General features: G+C 43.9%; 1 protein-coding gene and 1 long non-coding RNA gene across 6 annotated transcripts in view; one reads left to right on the forward strand and one right to left on the reverse strand.

The window, feature by feature from the left end:
* The window catches only part of HERC2 (HECT and RLD domain containing E3 ubiquitin protein ligase 2), a 201,984-nt gene that overhangs the window by 69,243 nt on the left and 112,440 nt on the right, over nt 1-20,301 (forward strand). For 3 of the 4 annotated variants that reach the window (XM_053306133.1, XM_053306136.1, XM_053306135.1), the window contains exons 36-44: nt 5,485-5,672; nt 6,157-6,349; nt 7,968-8,150; nt 8,690-8,874; nt 9,673-9,820; nt 9,906-10,102; nt 10,255-10,485; nt 11,180-11,315; nt 11,748-11,891. In XM_053306133.1, the coding sequence (XP_053162108.1) occupies nt 5,485-5,672; nt 6,157-6,349; nt 7,968-8,150; nt 8,690-8,874; nt 9,673-9,820; nt 9,906-10,102; nt 10,255-10,485; nt 11,180-11,315; nt 11,748-11,891 (1,605 nt within the window). The remainder of the gene's footprint in view (nt 1-5,484; nt 5,673-6,156; nt 6,350-7,967; nt 8,151-8,689; nt 8,875-9,672; nt 9,821-9,905; nt 10,103-10,254; nt 10,486-11,179; nt 11,316-11,747; nt 11,892-20,301) is intronic. The other variant, XM_053306134.1, reaches the window with a different exon arrangement.
* Nucleotides 11,218-19,343, reverse strand: LOC128349580 (uncharacterized). Of its 2 annotated transcripts, none has more exons than XR_008318859.1 (4): nt 19,274-19,343; nt 16,646-16,757; nt 16,267-16,435; nt 11,218-11,538 (listed from the first exon to the last, which is right to left on the reverse strand). It is a non-coding gene; the product is annotated as an uncharacterized LOC128349580 (long non-coding RNA). The 2 variants fall into 2 exon arrangements; XR_008318858.1 differs by lacking the exon at nt 19,274-19,343 and adding an exon at nt 17,942-18,120.

Raw genomic sequence — 20,301 nt, forward strand, 5'->3', positions numbered from 1 at the left:
AAGGATCTTCATGACTTGTGCCTTATTTGCCTGGGCGAAGGGCATAATATGCAAGATCTGTCTATCTTTATCGAAGCAAACAAGAAAATATTGGGCTCTTAGGCTTCGTTCTACAATTTACGATGATGTCTTGAGTCCTTCGACGCTGGGAGAACCCATCCTGTCGGCATAGAGTTCGACATTGATGTCGACTCAGAGAACTGTTGCACCAAAACAGTCGAAACCCTCAGCATCCTCCTCAACCTCAATGGCTTTCAAGATCCCTAAACCTCTCAGTACTTCACAAGGGGGAACTTCTTCTGGGCACTTGAAGTCGAAAGGGAAGGTCATCTAAGGAAGACTCTACTTGGGCACCAAGACCAAAGAACGCAAAGATCATTGACTTGACAAGAGATCGGTCCCCTTCTCCACCGGGTCTGCAGACTATTGAGACCAAGCGTCCAAAGACACTGATGTTGGCTGCTATTGACATAGAACAGCCGTCGACACTGAAATCTTCAACATAGAGAGCAAGGTCAATTTCACTGGCACCTACTCCAGTCCAGTCTTCTGCACCCTTGATGCCGACGGATCTATGTCTAGATGCTCTTTCAACACCAAAGACTTATTTCGACATTGCCTGACATAAACCAAGCTCAATCACAAAACAGACTCAATCACAAAACCCGAGTCTAACTACTACTGCTGAGACACAGACACTAGTACCTACGTCATCTGCACGGTCTTCCTCTGATTGCCATAGATCTTCGGATTTTAAGTCCGATTCTGATTACCCAGACCACCTAGCTGACCTACCTAATGATGTTCCACCTGTCAAGCATGTCTCTTTTACAGAAGAGATGAAGGCTTATCATTTACAAATAAAAGAGATAGCTGATGACTTGGGCCTGGACTTAAAATCTCAGCTGGCAACCATTGATGACCCTGTCTGTAATTTTGTGGTCAAGTCACAGTCTACACAATCGGTGGCTTTACTGATAGTTCCTGTTATCTCCAGAGCAGCACAGTGCTCATGGGAAGTCAAACATGCTTCTACTCCTACCTCTAAGAGATTGGAGAGTTTGTATTGTGTTCAAGAACCAGACAATATTTACCTTTTGAAACACCAGGCTCCAAACTTGCTTTTCATTTATTGTGCAACCTCTACAAAGTCGAGGAGATGTCACACCACACCTGGGGATAAAGAGGTAAGAAAATTAGACCCTATGGGCAGGAAGGTTTACTCCACAGCCTGCCTGTCCATCAAAACACTGAAATACTTGGCCTACATGGCCAAATATAATCACTGCCTGTGGGAAGAACTTCAACAGGATTTGAACACATTGTCGCCAGAAGTTTTAAAAAGCAATTCAAACAGACTATCGTAAAATCTTTGGCGCTCACTCGCCAACAACTCAGCATAGCGAAACATCTGGCCGAAACTGAGTCTAGGTCTATGACTACCATTAAGACACCATGCTTGGCTTCACTCTTCCTCATTACAAAATGACATGGAGAAGTTAAAGAAATTGAAATTCACGGTAAAGACCTTACAGCCGTTTTTTCTTCTACCTACACTTCAAAGTATAAGTCTTATTCAAAACAGAGACCAACTTTTAGACAACATGATAGGAGGGACTTCAGGAAACAATATCACCCTTACAATAAACCAGAAAAAGAACACAAACAACCAAGGACAACATACCAAGCAAGAGGAGCCTCAGAAGCATCTTTGAGGTTTGTGGCCTCTCACCATTGCAGCTACTTCTCCTGACCCAATCTCCTACACCTATACTATTAGGGGCAACAATATAATGGTGTGCGACCAACAACATCAGGTTTCTGACCCCATCATTGACACCAGCAACCGACTATATCAAGCTAGCATGCCATGCCCTTGCATGGCCCTGCATAACATCGGACCGCTGAGTCTTCAAGATAGTTTCCATGGGGTACGCCTCAGAGTTCAAGACTCAAGGTTCTCTGGGATGAAATTCACCCAACCAACCCCGTCATTAAATGATTATGTGCAGGAGCTGTTAGCAAAGGATGCAATTACCCCTGTGCATTGTGCACACAGACAGGAGCGATTTTACTCCTGTTGTTTTCAGATACCAAAGAGGGGGGAGAATCTGTCCAATTATGGATCTTCGCTAGTTAAACAAATTTGTCGACGTGAAAAAATTTCGAATGATAGAGTTGCAGGAGATCTTACCACTTCTGTATCAAGAAAACTGGCCTGCAACACCGGATTTTAAGGGATGCGTATTTTCACATTGGCATCAGAAAAACACACAGGAAATAACTTAGATTCACCATGGGAGAACAAGTGTACCAATACAAGGTATTGCCCTTTGGCCTTTTCACTGCCCCAAGGGTATTTACCAGGTGCCTGGTGGCAGTGGAAGTTCACCAGAGAATGTAAAGCATTGCTGTCTACCTGTATTTGGACTGGCTTATAACATCAAAAGACCAAAGCGAGTTACATTCTCCCTCAGAAGAGGGTTGTATCCGCTGGAAAGATGGGTTGTCATGAGCCTCCTGCTCCAGACAGGGCCAATCAAGCTTTGTCACGTGTCAGGAGGAAGGGGCAATCCCCTCTGTCTCCATTCTCCTCCCTGTCTTACTCCAAGCAGGCGCCCTTTTTTGTTGCTCTGAGGTTTTTTCCTTTCGATTAGCCTGCTCCCTTCCCCTTGGCCCTCTCTGCTCATTGCCAGCCAGGGGAAACCAGGGAGCCTTGGGGATCCAAGTCAATAGGAAAAAGTCTCATCTAGAACCAGTTCGTGTCATAAGTTACATTGGTGCAATACTAAACATGGAAATGAAACGGGCATATCTACCCCAAGAAGGCTATGACTGCATTAGGGAGATGGTCCAGAGTTTCCAACAACATCCAGCTTACCTGCTCGGCTCATACAAAGACTGCTAGGCCTCATGGTGCCATGCAGTACAGTGGTGTGTTATGCACAAGATTAAAGATGGGGAAACGACAACTTTGGTTTCTCTCATTTTTCCGCCCGAATGTGGACAACCAACAGATGCGTCTCAGGATCCCCACTCAGATACTATGCTCTTTGAATTGGTGGATGACCAAAGGAAACCTCTTTTGAGGTGTCCCTTTTCAGATGTTGAATCCAACTGTCTGGATAACATAATACCTACTGGGTTGGAGTGCTCAATGGCCACCAAAAACAAGGTAAATGGAATCCACACCAAAAACAGTTCCATATCATCTTTTTTTTTAGAGCTCCTGGCTGTGTTTCAGGGGGCGAAAGCCTTCCTAGCACTTCTAAAGGGCCAAATAATACAAGTGCAGCTGGACAATACTACTGCCCTCGCATACAGGCAAGGCGGGATGGTGTCGCGATCCCTCTGTACCCTCAGCCTACAACGTTGGCATTGGTGCATCAGACCGCAGATCTACCCTATAGCGATTCATATAAAGGGTCTGGACAATGTCTTAGTGGACAGTCTGAGTTGTGCTTTTGCTCAACAGCAACATGGATGAGAGTTAAAAACTCAATATATTCCACCACTCTTCGAGACCGGGATCTCTCCAACCATAGAACTGTTTGCAACAACATGAAATGGGTTTGATTTTGCTCCAGAGCGGGACACAACCCACAGTCATTGGGGGATGCATTCCAGATGGACTGGACACAAGAGATCCCTCACATGTACCCTCCACGGCCTTTGATTGGTCGTGTAGTAGCACGCCTGTTGGCCACTCTGGTATCGTGCATTCTGGTGACCCCATGGTGGCCAAGGCAATCTTGGTTTCCACAGGTACTCAAACTGTCAAACAGATACCACAAGTTATCACAAGAAGTGGATCTTCTGTCACAAGACAGCAGCCAAATATTACATCCATATGGGTTCATGCTGCACCTAATAGCATGGTAAATAGGCTTCTAACAAGGACATTAGTTAACCAAATAAAGCTTTCCACGAGACGTAATTATTTGGGAAAGTGGCTGCAATTCAAAAAATATGTGATAGCCCAATGTTTCAACCCAAACCAGGCTACAATCAAGGAGGTTGTCCTCTATTTGACAACCCTGAAATGTTAGGGTTTGGTAAATGTTTCACTGAAAGTCCATCTAGCAGCACTTTCATCGAAACATCCGGGCATTAGTCACATTAGTGACTTTAAAGACAGCTTTCCTTACTGCCATAACAACGGCTAAATGCAATAGTGAGCTGACAGCTTTGTGTATAGACTCAGCTTATACCAAAATTTATCCTGACAAAGTGCTTATGTGTATGGATCCAGACTTCCTACCCAAGGTAGTGTCAGATTTCTACCTTAACCAAGATATCAATCATACAAAAGGTTTCAGGACCACCAAACGCCATTTTGTTACTTAAGGCTCTGCTAAGGGTTCCTGCATATCTCCACAGATAACGTCCCACTGGCTAGTGGAACTAATTATACTAACTTACAGATCACAGAATGTAGATCCTTCAAAAGCTATCAAGGCTCACTCCACTTGGGCCTATGCTTTGTCTGCGGCAAACTTATCTGGTGTAAGTTTTAACGACATTTGCAAAGCGGCAACGTGGTCCACAAAGTTACCATTCTTCAAATCCGATGCCATAGACTCATGCATTCTTCAAATCTGATGCCATAGACTCATGCTCTGCGACTGAGGCTAATTTCAGGAGAAGTGTTTTAAAGTGGATGTTACAATGACTACTGCTGCATCCTCCTCCAAAGGGAGCTAGCTAAACACCCATACTTATGGATCACAATGGATCACGATCCAGATACGGTTTGCTCACCTGTAACTTATGATCTGGTAGTGATGCATTGACATCCATAAGACCCTCCCAAACCACCCTGCTGCATTAGTGTTTCCTCTATGAGTGTAATGATTGTGCATGCAGTAGGATTCCAAAAGTGAACTCGCCAACTAAGGATGATCATACTCATCAGCGGTCGTTCAAGAATTGAGGAATATGGTGTCTGGCCCGCCTTTAAATAGCATGACGAGAGGCATGGAGGCAGGGTGTGGAAGCCTCGAGGAGCTGCAGCATTTCACCATTAGATCCTGCGCAGGTGCAGTATCCATTCTTATGGATGTCAATGGATCACTACCAGATCATAAGTTACAGGTCAACAACCTGTTATTTTCAAAGCTGGAATAGGTTCATTGGTTTCAGTTGTCGTATGAAGGGAGTTCAGATTGTGATTTATTTCAAGAGTCCTGATTACAATAAGCCAAGATTGGTCAGTTTGGATGTCGCAAGTGAACGACTTGTTAGTACAGATAAAAATAGAATGATTCTTGCACACAAAGGGGAGGGCGGAAGAGCATGCTACTGAGGCTAAAAGACTACACAGAAGCCAAGGTTTAATTTTGATATGACGTCTGAACTCACCCATTGTGCTATTTCTTTTAAGACAGTCATATTTGTTTTTACTTCACACTGTGTATACATTGTCCGAGTTGTAATTTATCTACTAATGGTTACTAGATTTCAAGATATCTCTTGTTGAATTAGGACCTAGTTCAGACAATGCTGAAGAAGATATGCTTGCCTCCTCCCGTGGTGCATCTGCTACAGTCCTCGAAGAATCAAGAAAGGAGACGACTCCAGTTCAGCTTCCTGTCTCGGGGCCAGAGCTGGCAGCCATGATGAAGATTGGTACCAGAGTGATGAGAGGGGTAGATTGGAAATGGGGTGATCAGGTACTGCTTGTGTCTATCAACTCATTTTGCTAGAGATCCGTTCAGTCTAAAATACAATCATAATTCTCGCCTGTATACTTTAAACTTGCTATGATGGTTTTACTGCAAGATCTTTTTGCATCCAAGAAACGTTTGTAACAGCATATGCAATTGAAATATTTCAAATTTGTCACTGCCCTGTGTTTTTATTTTTGAAATTTTAACATGATCTACATCTAGTGTTCCTTAATTGCACACTTACTCAGCACTATAAATTCTGTATGTGACTCTATAATGGGCTGCACAAAAAATCTTCCATTAAAAATCCTCATTATGATGCTTTTATTTGAGCAGTTTGGTAGCAGACTTGCATGTGCAGACTTATAGCACATGGGCAAAAAACTATTTCACAATGGTGAAAGTAGTTAAAACGTCGGCCCCTGTGTTTCCCATTGCTGAAGCGTTTTGATTGTAATTGGAATGGATTTATTCTTGCTTTGTTCAGGATGGGCCCCCTCCAGGCTTGGGTCGTGTGATTGGAGAATTGGGTGAAGATGGCTGGATTAGAGTTCAGTGGGACACTGGGAGTACTAATTCTTACAGGATGGGAAAAGAGGGAAAGTATGATCTCAAACTCGCTGAACCACCACCTGCTTCTCAACCTGCGGCAGAAGACTCGGATACAGAAGATGATTCTGGTAAGGCAACTTGTATGCTTAACACAGTTACAATGTACAGTACTTGTGAAGCTTGATCAAATTGGACTTGTTCTGCTTTACTCTAACTTTTTCAAGAGATAGACTCAAACTATTAAGAGGAAAAAATGCTATGTAAAGATTTTAATTATAGTTATTACCTGCATACACCTTGCTCTATTTTTAAATTTTGAGACCCAAAAGAATGTAGAAAAGTTGACAACACTGGAATTCTTGAGCATGACAGTTGTATTTATCATGGGAATGGATTTAATGCCATCTAGTCCCCCCCCTGCCCCCAGTGCTAACATTATGAACAGTTGCTGGTAGGGGTGTCCGGGGAGTGTGGCTTTGAGGGTGGCGGGGTAGTACTTATCCCTCTCGCCGCTTTTCCCCCTCCGCCGCTTGACTTATTAGCAAAGTTTTTGGGGCGGCAGAGTTCCTCCCTGCCGTCCCTGCCCCCATCATTGTCTTGAAGAAGGAGAAGTTGGTGCCACGCATGCGCCTGTCGCGGTGCGTTGTGTGTGACGTATGCGGCATGCGTGGTGGTGGCGATGACGGGCGCATGCGTGGCACCAACTTCTTCTTCAAGAAAACGATGGGGGCAGGGGCGGCAGGGAGGAACTCTGCCACCCCAAAAACTTTGCTCATAAGTAGAGCGCCAGAGGGGGGAAAGTGGCGGGAGGGGTAAGTACTACCCCCTGCCCTTAAAGCCACACTCCCCCCGACGGACCGGCCGAATTCCAAACCGGTCCAGAGGCCTCTTACATGGCCCCGGACCGATTCTGTGCACACTCCTAGTTGCTGTATGTTCCTTTTATGAATTCACTGGCTTCTGTCCAGCTTTTGTAAATATAATGTTTGGTGCATGATTGAGGGTAGGCAGACTTGTCTGAGTGCACTTTCGTGGTAGTTCTGGGGGAGTAAGGAGAAGTTTACACCTACAGGGACTTGGTATTTGGTATCATGTACTTCTATCTCTCTCCTTTATAATGAGAGGTAGAAGTATGTTCTCTCGTATCTGCAGAAGCCATGTGCCATTGACAGTTTGATCTCCAATTTCCCTGCATGGTGTAATTTGTTCATTTTATTACTTAACTCTTTGTAGGTAGTAATATAGACGTGGTTAAATAGCACATTAAAACTTGATACATTATATGAATGCCATATTTCTCCAGACAGTTACTTTATTCTTTGATTTCTCTGTCTGTGGAGTTAAATGAGAAATTCCAGGATGTAGCCTAGATAACTTTTCTCTAAGACTGCAAGAAGGTTTATAATTTGCTTTCCCTTGGCTGTTAACTGCAGTACCAGTGTTGGCAGTTGAATGATGCGGCAGATAACTGGAACAATATTATACCTTTTCAGTTATCTGCTGTCTCCACTATAGTATTTTGAAAGTGTGCAAGTTCGTGTGCATAGTAATACAAAACTAAATTGGTTTTTCCTACCTTTTTTTTTTTGGTATTGCTTTGCAAGGTTAAAAGAAATTCTGGGACATTTCTACTTAAGATGCTGAACCTTAAATATATATATTAGGGGATCTGAATAGGTTTGGCTGTGAAAACTAAGTTTGTTAACATGTATTGCCTGTAGTCATTTACTTTGACTTTTGCTCTAGAAGGAGAACAAGTTGAAAGAAACGTCCATCCCACTTCCATGATGCTGACAAGTACAGTAAATCTACTGCAAACTCTCTGCCTCTCTGCTGGAGTCCATGCGGAAGTAATGCAGAATGAAGCAACCAGAACTTTGTGTGGGCTGCTTCGCATGCTGGTAGAGAGTGGAACTATAGATAAATCAAGTAAGTACTTCTACTAACTGATCAAATCTTCACTTTTGTGTGTTTCCCCAGTTCCTAGTCGAACAGCAGTTGCCCATTATTTCCAATGGGTGTAGCATAGTATGATTGTGCAGTTTGAAGTTGTAGTAGAACAGTGCTGTCCCACTACAGTTCAGGCAATGTTTGGATGCGTGGAGCAGCGTGGGTAATGGTGAACCATTCACATTCTGCTGTGCAGAATGTGAGCTAATAGTCCTTTGTGTAATTGGAACTTCAGTACTTTGTCTATAAATTTCTGTTTTATAGGTTTTATAGCCACGCTATTACACTTAGATAAACTAGGCAAACCTATAGAATATTGTGAACAGTTTGGTAGAAGAAAAAGTAAACTTGGATGTCTTTATACTCTCTAGTGTGGGGTCGTTTTATTGGAAATGATTTCCTTAAATTTTGAAGACTAGATTTTTTTTTTTAAATAGCAGAGGTATTAGATGCCAGAATACACAAATGTAAAAACACTGGGCAAAAGAGATGACAAGAGTAAATTCTTATATTTCTAGCTTCCTTGCCAAATTCATTAGTTAATAAAGAACAGCACAGGAGCTGGTGTTCATTGGGATTCATCCGAAGTATAGCACTCATGCCTCAGATGTGCAGCACTCTTAGTACATCACAATGGATAACTCTGCTGATGAAAATTGTAGAGGGACACGAATCATTCACAGCTACATCTCTACAACGACAGGTAATACATTACATTGCTAGAGGTATCCAGTGCAATTTTAAGTCGATAGTTGAGTCATAGAACAGTTTTAAAGCCACAGTTCATATAATCTATTCAGTTGATTCAAGATCAGCTATCTAAGAAAACTTGCAAATGACTAAGCAGGATAAACGTGCTGAATAGCTTTGATGTTGCTGCGTTTAGCCTGGATTTGAATGAGGAAGTTGGGACTGTGGCTTGTTGTATTTAATGTTGCTGGCTGAATGCACATAGGAATTGGCCCAGATCTAAAGAACTCTGTGATTAGTTCAGTGTCCCAAAGAGAGGTTTGAACTTGTATGTTTCGAAGAGAAGCCCCCAGTAACAGACAGCAAAACTCTCTCGAAATTGGAGGGTTGTTTCATAGGGGTTTGGGATATGGCATGGCAAGCCATTCAAAAGAAAAAAGTCAAATTTTTCTGGGCAAGCTCAAGACCTTGTATCTTGATCATTGTACTCTTTGTGAAAAGCACCTCCACAAACTGAAGAGCTTTCCTGCATACTCTTGCTTCTACTTGAGGCATCATCTGCAAGTTTATGCAGTTATACGTCAGAACATATGTACGTACATTTTCTTGAAGAAATTATTTTGTATCTGACACATCATGGAGAAAACATCAACATTTTAAAATAGTGGCACATTAGAGACTATTTTTGGTGGCATATTTAATCTGTTATATAAGAAAAACGATCTTTTATTCTTATACTGTACAACTAAATTTACGTGGCCAAATCATAGTGTATTCCTTGTAGTTTGAGAGTGCTTAATTGTTCTTTTAGATCCTCGCAGTGCACTTACTACAGGCAGTGCTTCCCTCCTGGGATAAAACTGAAAGATCAAGGGACATGAAATTCCTTGTGGAAAAATTGTTTGGCTTCCTGGGAAGCCTGCTTACTACTTGTTCTTCTGATATCCCACTGCTCAGAGGTAAGAGAGTATTTAGTTCTTAATGCTGTAGTTTTTTCATCTCTCTTTCATGCTAGTGTCTGAGTTTCCCCCTTTTACTTCACAGAATCTACTCTGAGGAGGAGGAAAGCCAGGCCTCAAGCCTCTCTAACTGCAACTCACAGCAGTACTTTGGCAGAAGAGATAGTGGCACTGCTGAGGACATTGCATTCACTGAGCCAGTGGAATGGACTCATAAACAAGTACATCAACTCTCAGCTAACCTCCATCACCCACATCTTTGCAGGAAAACAGTCAGAAGGGGTAGTTCCCACATCTTTAAAAAAACTCATTTTTGTTAAAATTGGCTTTAATATAAAGTTTGATTGCTTTTCAAAGTATGTAACAATGTGTATTTGCTTTTGCAATGGGAAGTCCTCCCAACAGCTAATGGTACTATTCTTCTTTCTTACTAGACTGTTTTGGAAGACTACTTCCCTGACACTGACAGTCCAGAGGTGGGAGGCCTAATGGCTGTCTTGGCAGTGATTGGTGGAATAGACAGTCGCTTGCGGTTAGGTGGCCAAGTGGTTCATGATGAATTTGGAGAAGGCACAGTAACAAGGATCACCCCCAAAGGGAAAATCACAGTGCAGTTTTATGACATGAGAACATGTAGAGTCTGTCCACTCAATCAGCTAAAACCAGTAAGTGCATTTACAAGAGAGAAACATAAATGTGTAAATGTGTATGTGCTCAGTTTGTTGTCCTGGCTGATAAGCAGTAATGTGTGCACCCTGAAAAAAGATTGATTTTCCTACAATTCCTCTGTTTAAGGCAGCAGTCATTGCTATTTGTACAAATCACCTGCAGGTTTATTTCTTATTTTTAATGGAGCGCCGTGCGGAGGTTACAGAGAGGATTGCAAAATTTTGTGCTGCGGCATGTAAAATGAGACAAGATAAACTTAGCTGTGTATGACCTTACTATCCTTGTAACTAAGTTTTATCTAATTTATTCTTTTGATGCTGTATATTTTTACTGTATTGTATTGTTTTTATTCTTTGTTTTCTTGGTCATGGGCCATAATAATAAATTTGATTTGATTTGACCTGCAGGTTTAAATCTGTGGAGCAGAGCTTTTAGTTCATCTGCTTCTTGTTTCATAGTGAAATCCATGGGACAATATTTCAGACAAGAGAACTGCATTCCCTGAGTGTGTGAATGTGTGAGAAATACTGCCCTTTGAGGAGGATGAGTAATTCTTTGTGGGTAGGGAAATTACATGAGCTGCTGTGGCATAAACCTAGGAACAAGATCAAGTTGAAAGCAAAGGAATAAATACAATTTACTTTTTAAGCTATAAGGATGTGAAACAAAAACATCTTCTGTTTCTTCTAGCTCCCTGTAATTCCTTTTAATGTGAATAACTTACCATTCACTGAACCCATGCTGTCTGTCTGGGCTCAGTTGGTAAACTTGGCTGGAAGTAAAGTTGAAAAACATCGAATGAAGTCTCCCAATCAGGGTCTTTCAGGTATATCTTGCTTTCTTGACCTGTAATTTTTATTCTCTTATTAATAGCTGTTTAATGATGGTGGTACTAAGGTGGGTAGATCTGAAGAAAGTTGTTTCATCAACCTGAAACAACTAAAAGCACCTGTAGGAAGCATGCTAGAAGCACTTTGAAAATGAGAGTTCATTTTTCAGTTAATGAAGCCAGGAGTTATGTAGGAAAATGCAAATGACAGAAGCATACTCTGCAATAGAAATAGAAAATATATCACAGTTAGCAAGCGTAGCATGTCTTGGAAATGATAACAATAGTTGGATCTCTTCTGCCTCCAGATATTTCCTTTTTTAAAAGGCTTTTAATTGTATACTAAAATGTATACCAGTATTCAGATATAAGCGTATAAATACCTGCTACTGACAGTGCTAACAAATTCTTATAATATGTTTTGGACAGGCCAAATAGACTTGGATCTGTTGAGATGCCAGCAGTTAAAATTGTACATACTAAAGGCAGGCCGAGCCCTGCTTTCTCACCAAGATAAACTAAGGCAAATCTTATCTCAACCAGCAGTGCAAGAGGCTGGCTCAAATCCCACAGGTAACCAGTTGTTGTCTTGATTGGTCTTGTTCTCATAAGATTGATTCCAATGTTCAGCCTCTCCTAATGTCTCTTTTGAACTAGGCAGAGTAACAGAGAGAGGTACTTATTTGTAAGATATCTTCTCCAGTTTCTCAGCATGGTGAACTTCATGACTTACTAGAAGTTCCACCTGGCAAGGAAGAAGTTTCCTAACCTCAACAAACAAGATTTTTCCATCTGTAATGGTCTCTCTGTATTAGATCTCTGTAGGGATCCATGGTCCCTCACAACTGGGTCTTCTGCACCCGAGTAGGAGGCCTGCGGAATAATCTATAGCTCCGTATAGGCACTCTTCGGCCCTTTAAGGTGTAGTGATATTGGAGCCTACAAAGCCGGCTGTAGAGCGCCTCCCTCTTCAGTTCCGTCTCGTCTGCCACTTGTGCTGCCTCCTGAAGGATCTCCTATTCCCTCGTTCCTGTGATAAAGTGAATATTGTTGTTTGGTCTGTTTTCTTGGTTTTGACTTGGACTGTCTTCCTGACAACTCTTTTATCTAACTCTCTTGCGTGGTTCTGTTTGGACTTGGCAATTTAGCTCTGATTTGGCTGACCTCGGATAATTTTTTGGACTTTGCTATGTCTACTCCTAAAAGTTTTAAAAGGTGTACGATCTGCAGGGGCACTATGCCCTCCTCTGACGGCCATGCTGACTGCCTCGTATGTCTGGGGGCTAGTCAGAATAGCAATACCTGCAGGGTCTGTTTGTCATTTAAGAAAAAGACCTGCTGAAGCAGGGAATTACGACTGAAGGCCTCTTTGTATGAAAATATTCTCCATCTGCAGACCCCAAGGCTGAGCTCGCCGCTGCCAAAATAGGCGCTGTCAGCACCCACCATGGCGCTAACCCCGTCAATGTCCACTGCATCTTCAAGTGTGGATTTTAAGAAGCCTTTGGAGAGAAGACATGAGCACGCCTGGAAACATAAGCGTGACCGACGTGGCTCGTCTACAAGAGAGGAACATAGGAAACTGCCATATACTGAGGCAGACCATTGGTCTATCTAGCTCAGTATTGTCTTCACAGACTGGCAGCAGCTTCTCCAAGGTTGCAGGCAGGAATCTCTCTCAGCCCTATCTTGGAGAAACCAGGGAGGGAACTTGAAACCTTCTGCTCTTCCCAGAGCGGCTTCATCTCCTGAGGGGAATATCTTGCAGTGCTCACACAGCAAGTCTCCCATTCATATGCAACCAGGTCAGACTCTGCTTAGCTATGGGGACAAGTCATGCTTGCTACCACAAGACCAGCTCTCCTCTCCGAGCCGCACAAGAATCGTGAGAAGCATGCTTTGTTCTCAGCACTGGGTTTCACGCTCTCTGTTTTGCCAAAGTTGTACTCAGCCCTGAGTTCTATGCCTAAGTCGTTGACGTCACCTACCATTAAGATTCTGTCGCCTTCTACAGCACAGCTGACCAGCTCATTTTCACCCTGGCGTTCATCCATTTTCAAGCCTCCGATGTTGGGAGCTTCAGTTCCGACCAACCCTTGGCATCAAGGGACTTCAGCACTCCAGGACATTCTTTGACGTTGGTGTGCTTGGTGCTGACTCCATTAGCATAGACTCCTACTCTTCCAGCTCCGAGGAATTGGATGTCTTCATCACTTTTGCCTCCTGTTTCGATCGCGACATCAGCTCCTTCGGGCGCGAGACACTATGACTTTGGCCCTGGCGTTGATGGTGCCTGCAGCAACATTGACACCACAGGCAAGAACCTCTCTCAGCATCGAGTCAACTGCTCTTCTTCTCCCACCTATACGCTTAGTGCCACCTTCGCCCATTGTCATCTCTCATAAGTCAATGCCTGCCCAGTCTCCTCTCTGCCTTTCGCTGTTGCAGCCTGCTGCACCTTCTTTAGATTCTCTGGTGCTGGTAAACCTACTTCTACAAGAACTGAAGTGCCTACTTGGCTCTGCAAATTGAATGCCATCAGGTCCACTTTTAACGGTTTCACCTTGCCCCAAGGTCTTGACACTGATGAACCTAGCTCACCTCTGCCTATTCCCAAAGCTCCCATGGGTGGCCCTTCCATCTCGATGCTGGCTTGCCCATCAGCTGTGCCCTGGAAGGAATGCTTGCACTTTTCTGCTTCCCATGTTCCAAGGGACCCCCTAGTCTATAGCAGTTCCCCAGGGGTCTTTGACCCCCACTGCATTTGAGGGCAAGGGAACGTTTCTGCACTCGCTCCCTTTATAGCTCCCAGGAATTGCCATATGACTTCCAAGAATATAGGCTATGGAAATGAATGAGTCTTCAAGAGTCTCTTCCAGCATGCTTTGTTCCGGATCCGGCTGATCCATTTAAAGGCCCTGCCACACCGCCTGCCTTTTCGAGGCCTGCTAAGTCATTGCCCAGGGCTCCTACACCTGTGCTGCCAGTATCACCTGCGTCATATCCAGCAGCTCCTACAATACCATCTGTGCCTACACAGCTTGTTCCTCCTGCAGGACCCCATCCTAGGACTCTGTTACCTGAGGATCCTGATACTGATGGGTAGTCATCTTAAGTGTCAGAACCTGACTCCGAGGTCTCGGAAGCTCCACTAGGTATGTCGCTGGACGATAATGTAGCTGCCCAACCATCTAATTCTCCAACAGAGGAGACTAAATCTTAGTGTGTGCAAATACAAGAGATGGCAAAGGCCCAAGGCCTGGAGGCACCTCCTCCTGAGAATACAATGAAAGATCCTGTTTTATGGCTGTCTGGCTTCTACATCTGTAGCTCATCCTATGGTACTGCCTATGCTTCTGGCCTTAATCGCTGCTTCTAAAGCTGCTTGGTCTGCACCAGTGATATCCACTCTTCCTTGTACAAAGATGGAGAATCTGTATTGGTTCCAAGAGGCTTCTTGCCCATTTCTGTTCAAACACCCGGCACCAAACTCGCTGGTGGTAGACTGTGCACTACAAGCAGAGTCCACACAGAAACATTCAGCACCAGTGGATAAAGAGGGCTGGAAATTGGACTCTATGACAAGAAGGTTCTAGTCCTTGGCTTGCCTTTCCCTTAAAGTTGCCTGCATGGCCAAGTAGCAGCAGTTCCTTTGGTACAACTTGAAAGAGGATGTTGCTGATGTTCCTGAGCCCTTTAAGGCCAAATTCCTATTGACAGTCTCCAAATCTGCCGATCTTACCAGGCAGCATCTGAGTACAGCTAAAAACCAAATGGAAGCTGAGTCCAAAGTGCTGACTGGGTCCATCGCTCTCCATCAGCATGCCTGGCTCAGGTCCACACCTTTGGAGCTGGGCATGAAAGCTAAAACTGAATATCCGCTGTTTGATGGCAAAGGGCAATTCTCTAAAGACACAGGTGAGATGATGGAGAAATGGAAAAGTCTGGATATACCACTAAGACTTAGCTCAGTCTCAAACCTTGTCTTCCTAGCACAGGTACTACCCTAATTATAAGCAGCGATAACAACCTTTGCCTTACCAGGACTGGAGAAATTTTAGACGTGGATCTAGACATCACACTAAACAGTCCTTCCATCAGTGCCAAAAGGGCCAACAAAAATCAAAGCCTCGGGACCAATCCAAGCAGTCCGTTTCAATGATGAGGACCTGGAAGTATCTATCCCCATTCCCTCAGCCTCTATCCATCTTGCCCCCTTCCTCCCTTCCTGGCGTAAAGTAACATCAGTCTCCTCGGTATTGTGCATAGTGGCCAGTGGCTCTACTATTGAATTTGACTCTCTACTCGCCCACGCGGGCATAAAATACAACCACTCAATTCCTATCCTTGAAAAAGAGATTTCTGTGCTGCTCCAAAAGGGTGCCATAGAACCAGTTCCATCTTCTTCCATGCATTCCGGATATTATTCTAGATACTTCCAGGTTCCTAAGCATGATGCATGATCCGTCCCATCCTGGACTTAAGAGAATTGAACAAATTTGTCAGAACTTCCAAGTTGCACATGATCTCCCTGCAGTCTATTCTTCCGCCGTTGCGGGAAGGGGAGTGGTTTGTGTCCCTAGACCTACTTCCACATCTCCATAAGGCCTTGGCATCACCAGTTCCTATGATTCTGCCTGAGCACAAAGGCGTACCAGTACAAGGTGCACCCGTTTGGCATTTATACCGCTTCTAGAGTTTTCACTAAGTGCATGGTGGCTGTCATTGTCTATCTGCGTGTACAGAGCATTTCTGTGGCTGACTGGTTTATCACGGCTAGGGAGAGGTCTACCCTGTTCAACCTACAACTTACCCTATCTCTCCTGGCAGATCTGGGACTCACTGTCAATCTGAAGAAATCTGTCCTGACCCTGCGGTATGTTGTTCAGTACATTGGTACGATTTGGGATGCCAACCAGAAGCGTGTATACTTAGCTGTCGAACATACCCAGGCCATTTTCTCCATGGTGATTGCTTTCCAGTCTTCCCTCAAGCAGTGGGCTTGGTCAGTCCAACATATGCTGGGCCTCATGGCTTCATTAACCACGACTGTGACAAATGCTTGCTTGAGGATGCAGAAACTACAACTCTGGCTGCTATCTGTTTTCCGTCCAAACCTAAACAGTCAAAACAAGTGGTTAGTCATTCCGGAGAATATTCTGCGAGACCTGTTCTGGTGGTCCCTGCCTGATCTCCTTTCACAAGGGTTACTCTTTCAGGAACCTGAACCCTATGATATTAGTCATTATCAGTACATCCTGGTCTGTCCCTGGTAGCCCAGGCAACCCTGGTTCCCAGCTCTCCTTCGGCTATACAAGAACTCTTACCTTCACCTTCCACCTTGACAGGACTGCCTCACGAGAGATGGGGTCTGGTCCTATACCATGCCCTTCAGACCCTCTCGCTAACAGCGTGGAGGCTAAACTTTTAGATGAGATTCTGTTAAATGAGAGAAAGGCCTCTATGAGACAGACTATATGTGCAAATGGAAGCATTTCATAACCTAAGCACCTACTAAGGGCTTTGACTGGCTTCAGGCTCTGATCCATCAGATTCCACTCTACCTTGCCTCTCCCAAGGGTTTGGGTGTCTCCAACGCCTCTCTTAAGGTCCACCTTGCTGCCATTTTGGCTTGCCACCCCGACCAGGATGGCAAGTTCCAAAAACGAACAACGCTTTTTGTTCATCCTGACTCTAAGTGGGGGTGTTTTGTTTGAAAGAAGTTAATAACCTGTACCACCTGGTGCGGGCACCAGTTGAGCCTTAGAGTCTCTCTCTTTTGCTGTCCACGCTTACAGAGGGCCCCTTCGAACCCCTGTTGCCAGCCTCCATGAATCTGCTGTGTCTAAAGACTGCCTTCCTTGTGGCCATCACGTCTGCAGGACGTGTAAGTGAGTTCACGGCTCTAAGGGCTGGTTCCTCATATACTAAATTCTACCCAGGCAAGGTGGTCCTGTGTCCGGACCCTGTTTTTTATCCAAAGATTGTTAGGGACTTTCATACCAATCAGGACATTGTGTTGCCTATGTTCTTCTATGACCCATCTACATCTCTCGAGCGTTCCATGCATGCCCTAGATGACCACAAGTGTCTTCTTTATTTCCTGGATCATGCAAAGGTGTTCAGGTGTCATAACAACCTGTTTGTCTCCTATTCAGGAGCTAGTAAAGGACTGCCATTTCTAGACAAAGATTGTTCAATTGGCTGTTGCAACGGATTTTCTTCTAAGAAGCAAGGTGTTCAGCTGCCCCCTAAAATTTGGGCACATTCCACTAGACCCATGGCTACCTCAGCTGCCCACATGTCGGGCATCAGTATGAAGGATTTTTGCAGGGCTGCCACCTGGTCCTTGGACCTGCCCTTTATCTGTCACTATGCTGTGGACTTGCATTTTGCTTCAGAAGCCAATTTTGGTTGGGCGGTCTTGAAGAAAGTACTGTAACAGCTAACACCCCCCCACCTCTTTATGGAAGTTGTTACTCACTCAGTTGTGAGGGACCATGGATCCCTACAGAAATAAACAGGTTGCTTACCTATAACTTATGGTCTCTGGGAATCCATGGTCACTCACAACACCTGCCTGGCCATCCCCTCTGCTAGCTTGACATGAACTGTTTACTTACCTAGGCTGCTGTGGCTTGTCTTCTGTCTTCTTTATCTCTCAATGTCATCAGTCCCTTCACAGTGGCCAATTCAGGAACTGGAGAGGGAGGTGCTCTGCAGCCGGCTTTGTAGGCTCCGATATCACTACGCCTTAAAGGGCCGAAGAGTGCCCATATGGAGCTATAGATTATTCCGCGGGCCTCCTGCTCAGGCACAGAAGACCTAGTTGTGAGTGACCATGGATCCCCAGAGATAAGAAATTACAGGTAAGCAACCTGTTTATATGGGTTATGTTGCAGGGAAGGAAAGAACATGGAAAGCAGAACATGCACCTTTCCCCCTTACCCCTTTGAGGGGAACAGATGTGTTCTTTTTGGTGTTAGGAATTAGATTTATGTGGGACATGCTGTATCTTGCTGAGGTGGGGTAAAGGGACTAAATCTGTCTTTTCCCTCCAGTCAGGACACTTGACTAGTGCAAATATACCTGAGTGTTGTCATGGCCATGGAAGAATTTTAGTGCTACTGTCAAACAATGCACATTAGAAGTGCACACATCCTAAAAAAAATATTTTCAGAGGAGGCCTAATCTTTATAATGTCAGGTAAAGGTGTGGATCAGCAACAAAATATTGACTTTGGATATCATTTGAGGAGAAGAAAGTATATTGCTGGATTCTGCTAGAAATTGATATTGCTCTAATTTATTTTATGCTGGTGATGAACATCATCCATAATATAAGGCATATTTGAATTAGCTTTATAAGACATGTACTGTTTTATATATGGAGGCAGCTTCAAGGTTAAATATATAGCTGTAACATATGCGTGATTACTGCAGTTGAGGCCACATGTATGTGTGGCCTCACCTACAGTGTATATGTATCTGTATGTTATGTTATGTCCTATTGCTAAGATAAATAGGCAAAAGCTGATTTCAGATAATCTCACCATTTTTACCCTAAAAGGCATATTTACAACAAAATAAAAATACAAAGATGATCATTTAAAATAAAATAGACAGAAGTGTAGAGCTGGTTTAGTTCCCATTCTCCCCCTTGCTCAAACTTTCTGAATAGAACAATTTTGCTTGTCTCAAAGGGGCCAAGTCTTGGGACTGCCATACAGCTTCAGAGGGAAGGGGAGATGGTTGAAAACCACCTCTTCCCCTGCATTAACATTGCAGTAGTAGTCTGGAACTCATACTGCTTAAATGCATAGTTCTTGTCCAGATGTCAGCCACTATCACCTGCTAGAAATGTGTGGATTCTAGAGTTTAAGAAAAATAATTTTAATCTGATTCGATACTAATTATCAAATGATATCCCAGGTAACCTTTTTTGTTGAATCATACCTTTACCAGACACGATAAGAAAGATGCTTAGGCCTCCTCTGACACTGGGGTGTGTGTGTGTTAAACATTTGAACTTCTAACATAGTTCTAGAAAATCTGTCTGAGCCTTCTCTATAGTGACTCTGGCATCCTGGAACTCTGGCATTCTGGAACGCCTGATCTCCAGCAACTCTCCTCCCTCTCAAGTTTTAAGCAGAACTTTGAAAGTCTTTTATCCAGCAGGCCTGCCTTGATAAATGATAGCTATTTTTTGAAAGTTACTCTTCTGCTGTTTGGTGTGTGTTTAAAAGTTGCTGTGATTATTGTGATGGTTTTATTGCTGTACTTTTGAATTTGGATAATTTTATATACAAATATATATGGTTTTAATTTTATGAGCCACCTTGATAAAAGAAAAAGAAAGAACGAACTCTGGAAGTAGGCATTTTAAGAGTAAAACTGTTTCCTATAAATCAGTATTTTGTGACTTGGGAAAAGGTTATGCAAGATACAGATGTTTAAAGAAAGGGGAAGTGTTTGCATTTAAAATGATTAAAATATAAACTGGATGCTTGCACATGATCAGAAGGGGGGTGGTTTGGGGTTTGGAAGAACCCTTAACCCATACTGGACAGATGAGTAGTGCCTCTGTTGGGCTCTGCACCCCTACTCCCAGACAAACACTGCAGCAGCAGGCTTGGATCAGGGAAGTCCCCCAAGAATTGGGAGACCCTTTCCACAATGCACTGCATGGCCGGGAGGTGGGAAACCCCATGATGTCAGCAGCCTCACTTAGGCCATGAATGGGGAGGAGGCAGGCCCAGCCTTTTTCAAGCCATTGCTAGTGTTGGACCATAGAGCGTGCTATGCAGAGTGGCACATTCACAGCTAGCAGCCCTTTGAGCCACAGTGTGTGTGCGCGTGTGCGCGTGCTCGCACTCTCTCTGACATGGTGACTGCCCGCTGGGACCTGAAAACACCAGGAAAAGCAGACACACTTGACAAGTCTAGATAATGGGGTTCCTGCTCTTCACTATCCTGGGTTAAGA

Source organism: Hemicordylus capensis, chromosome 3 (assembly GCF_027244095.1).
Source record: "Hemicordylus capensis ecotype Gifberg chromosome 3, rHemCap1.1.pri, whole genome shotgun sequence".
Classification (NCBI taxonomy): domain Eukaryota; kingdom Metazoa; phylum Chordata; class Lepidosauria; order Squamata; family Cordylidae; genus Hemicordylus; species Hemicordylus capensis.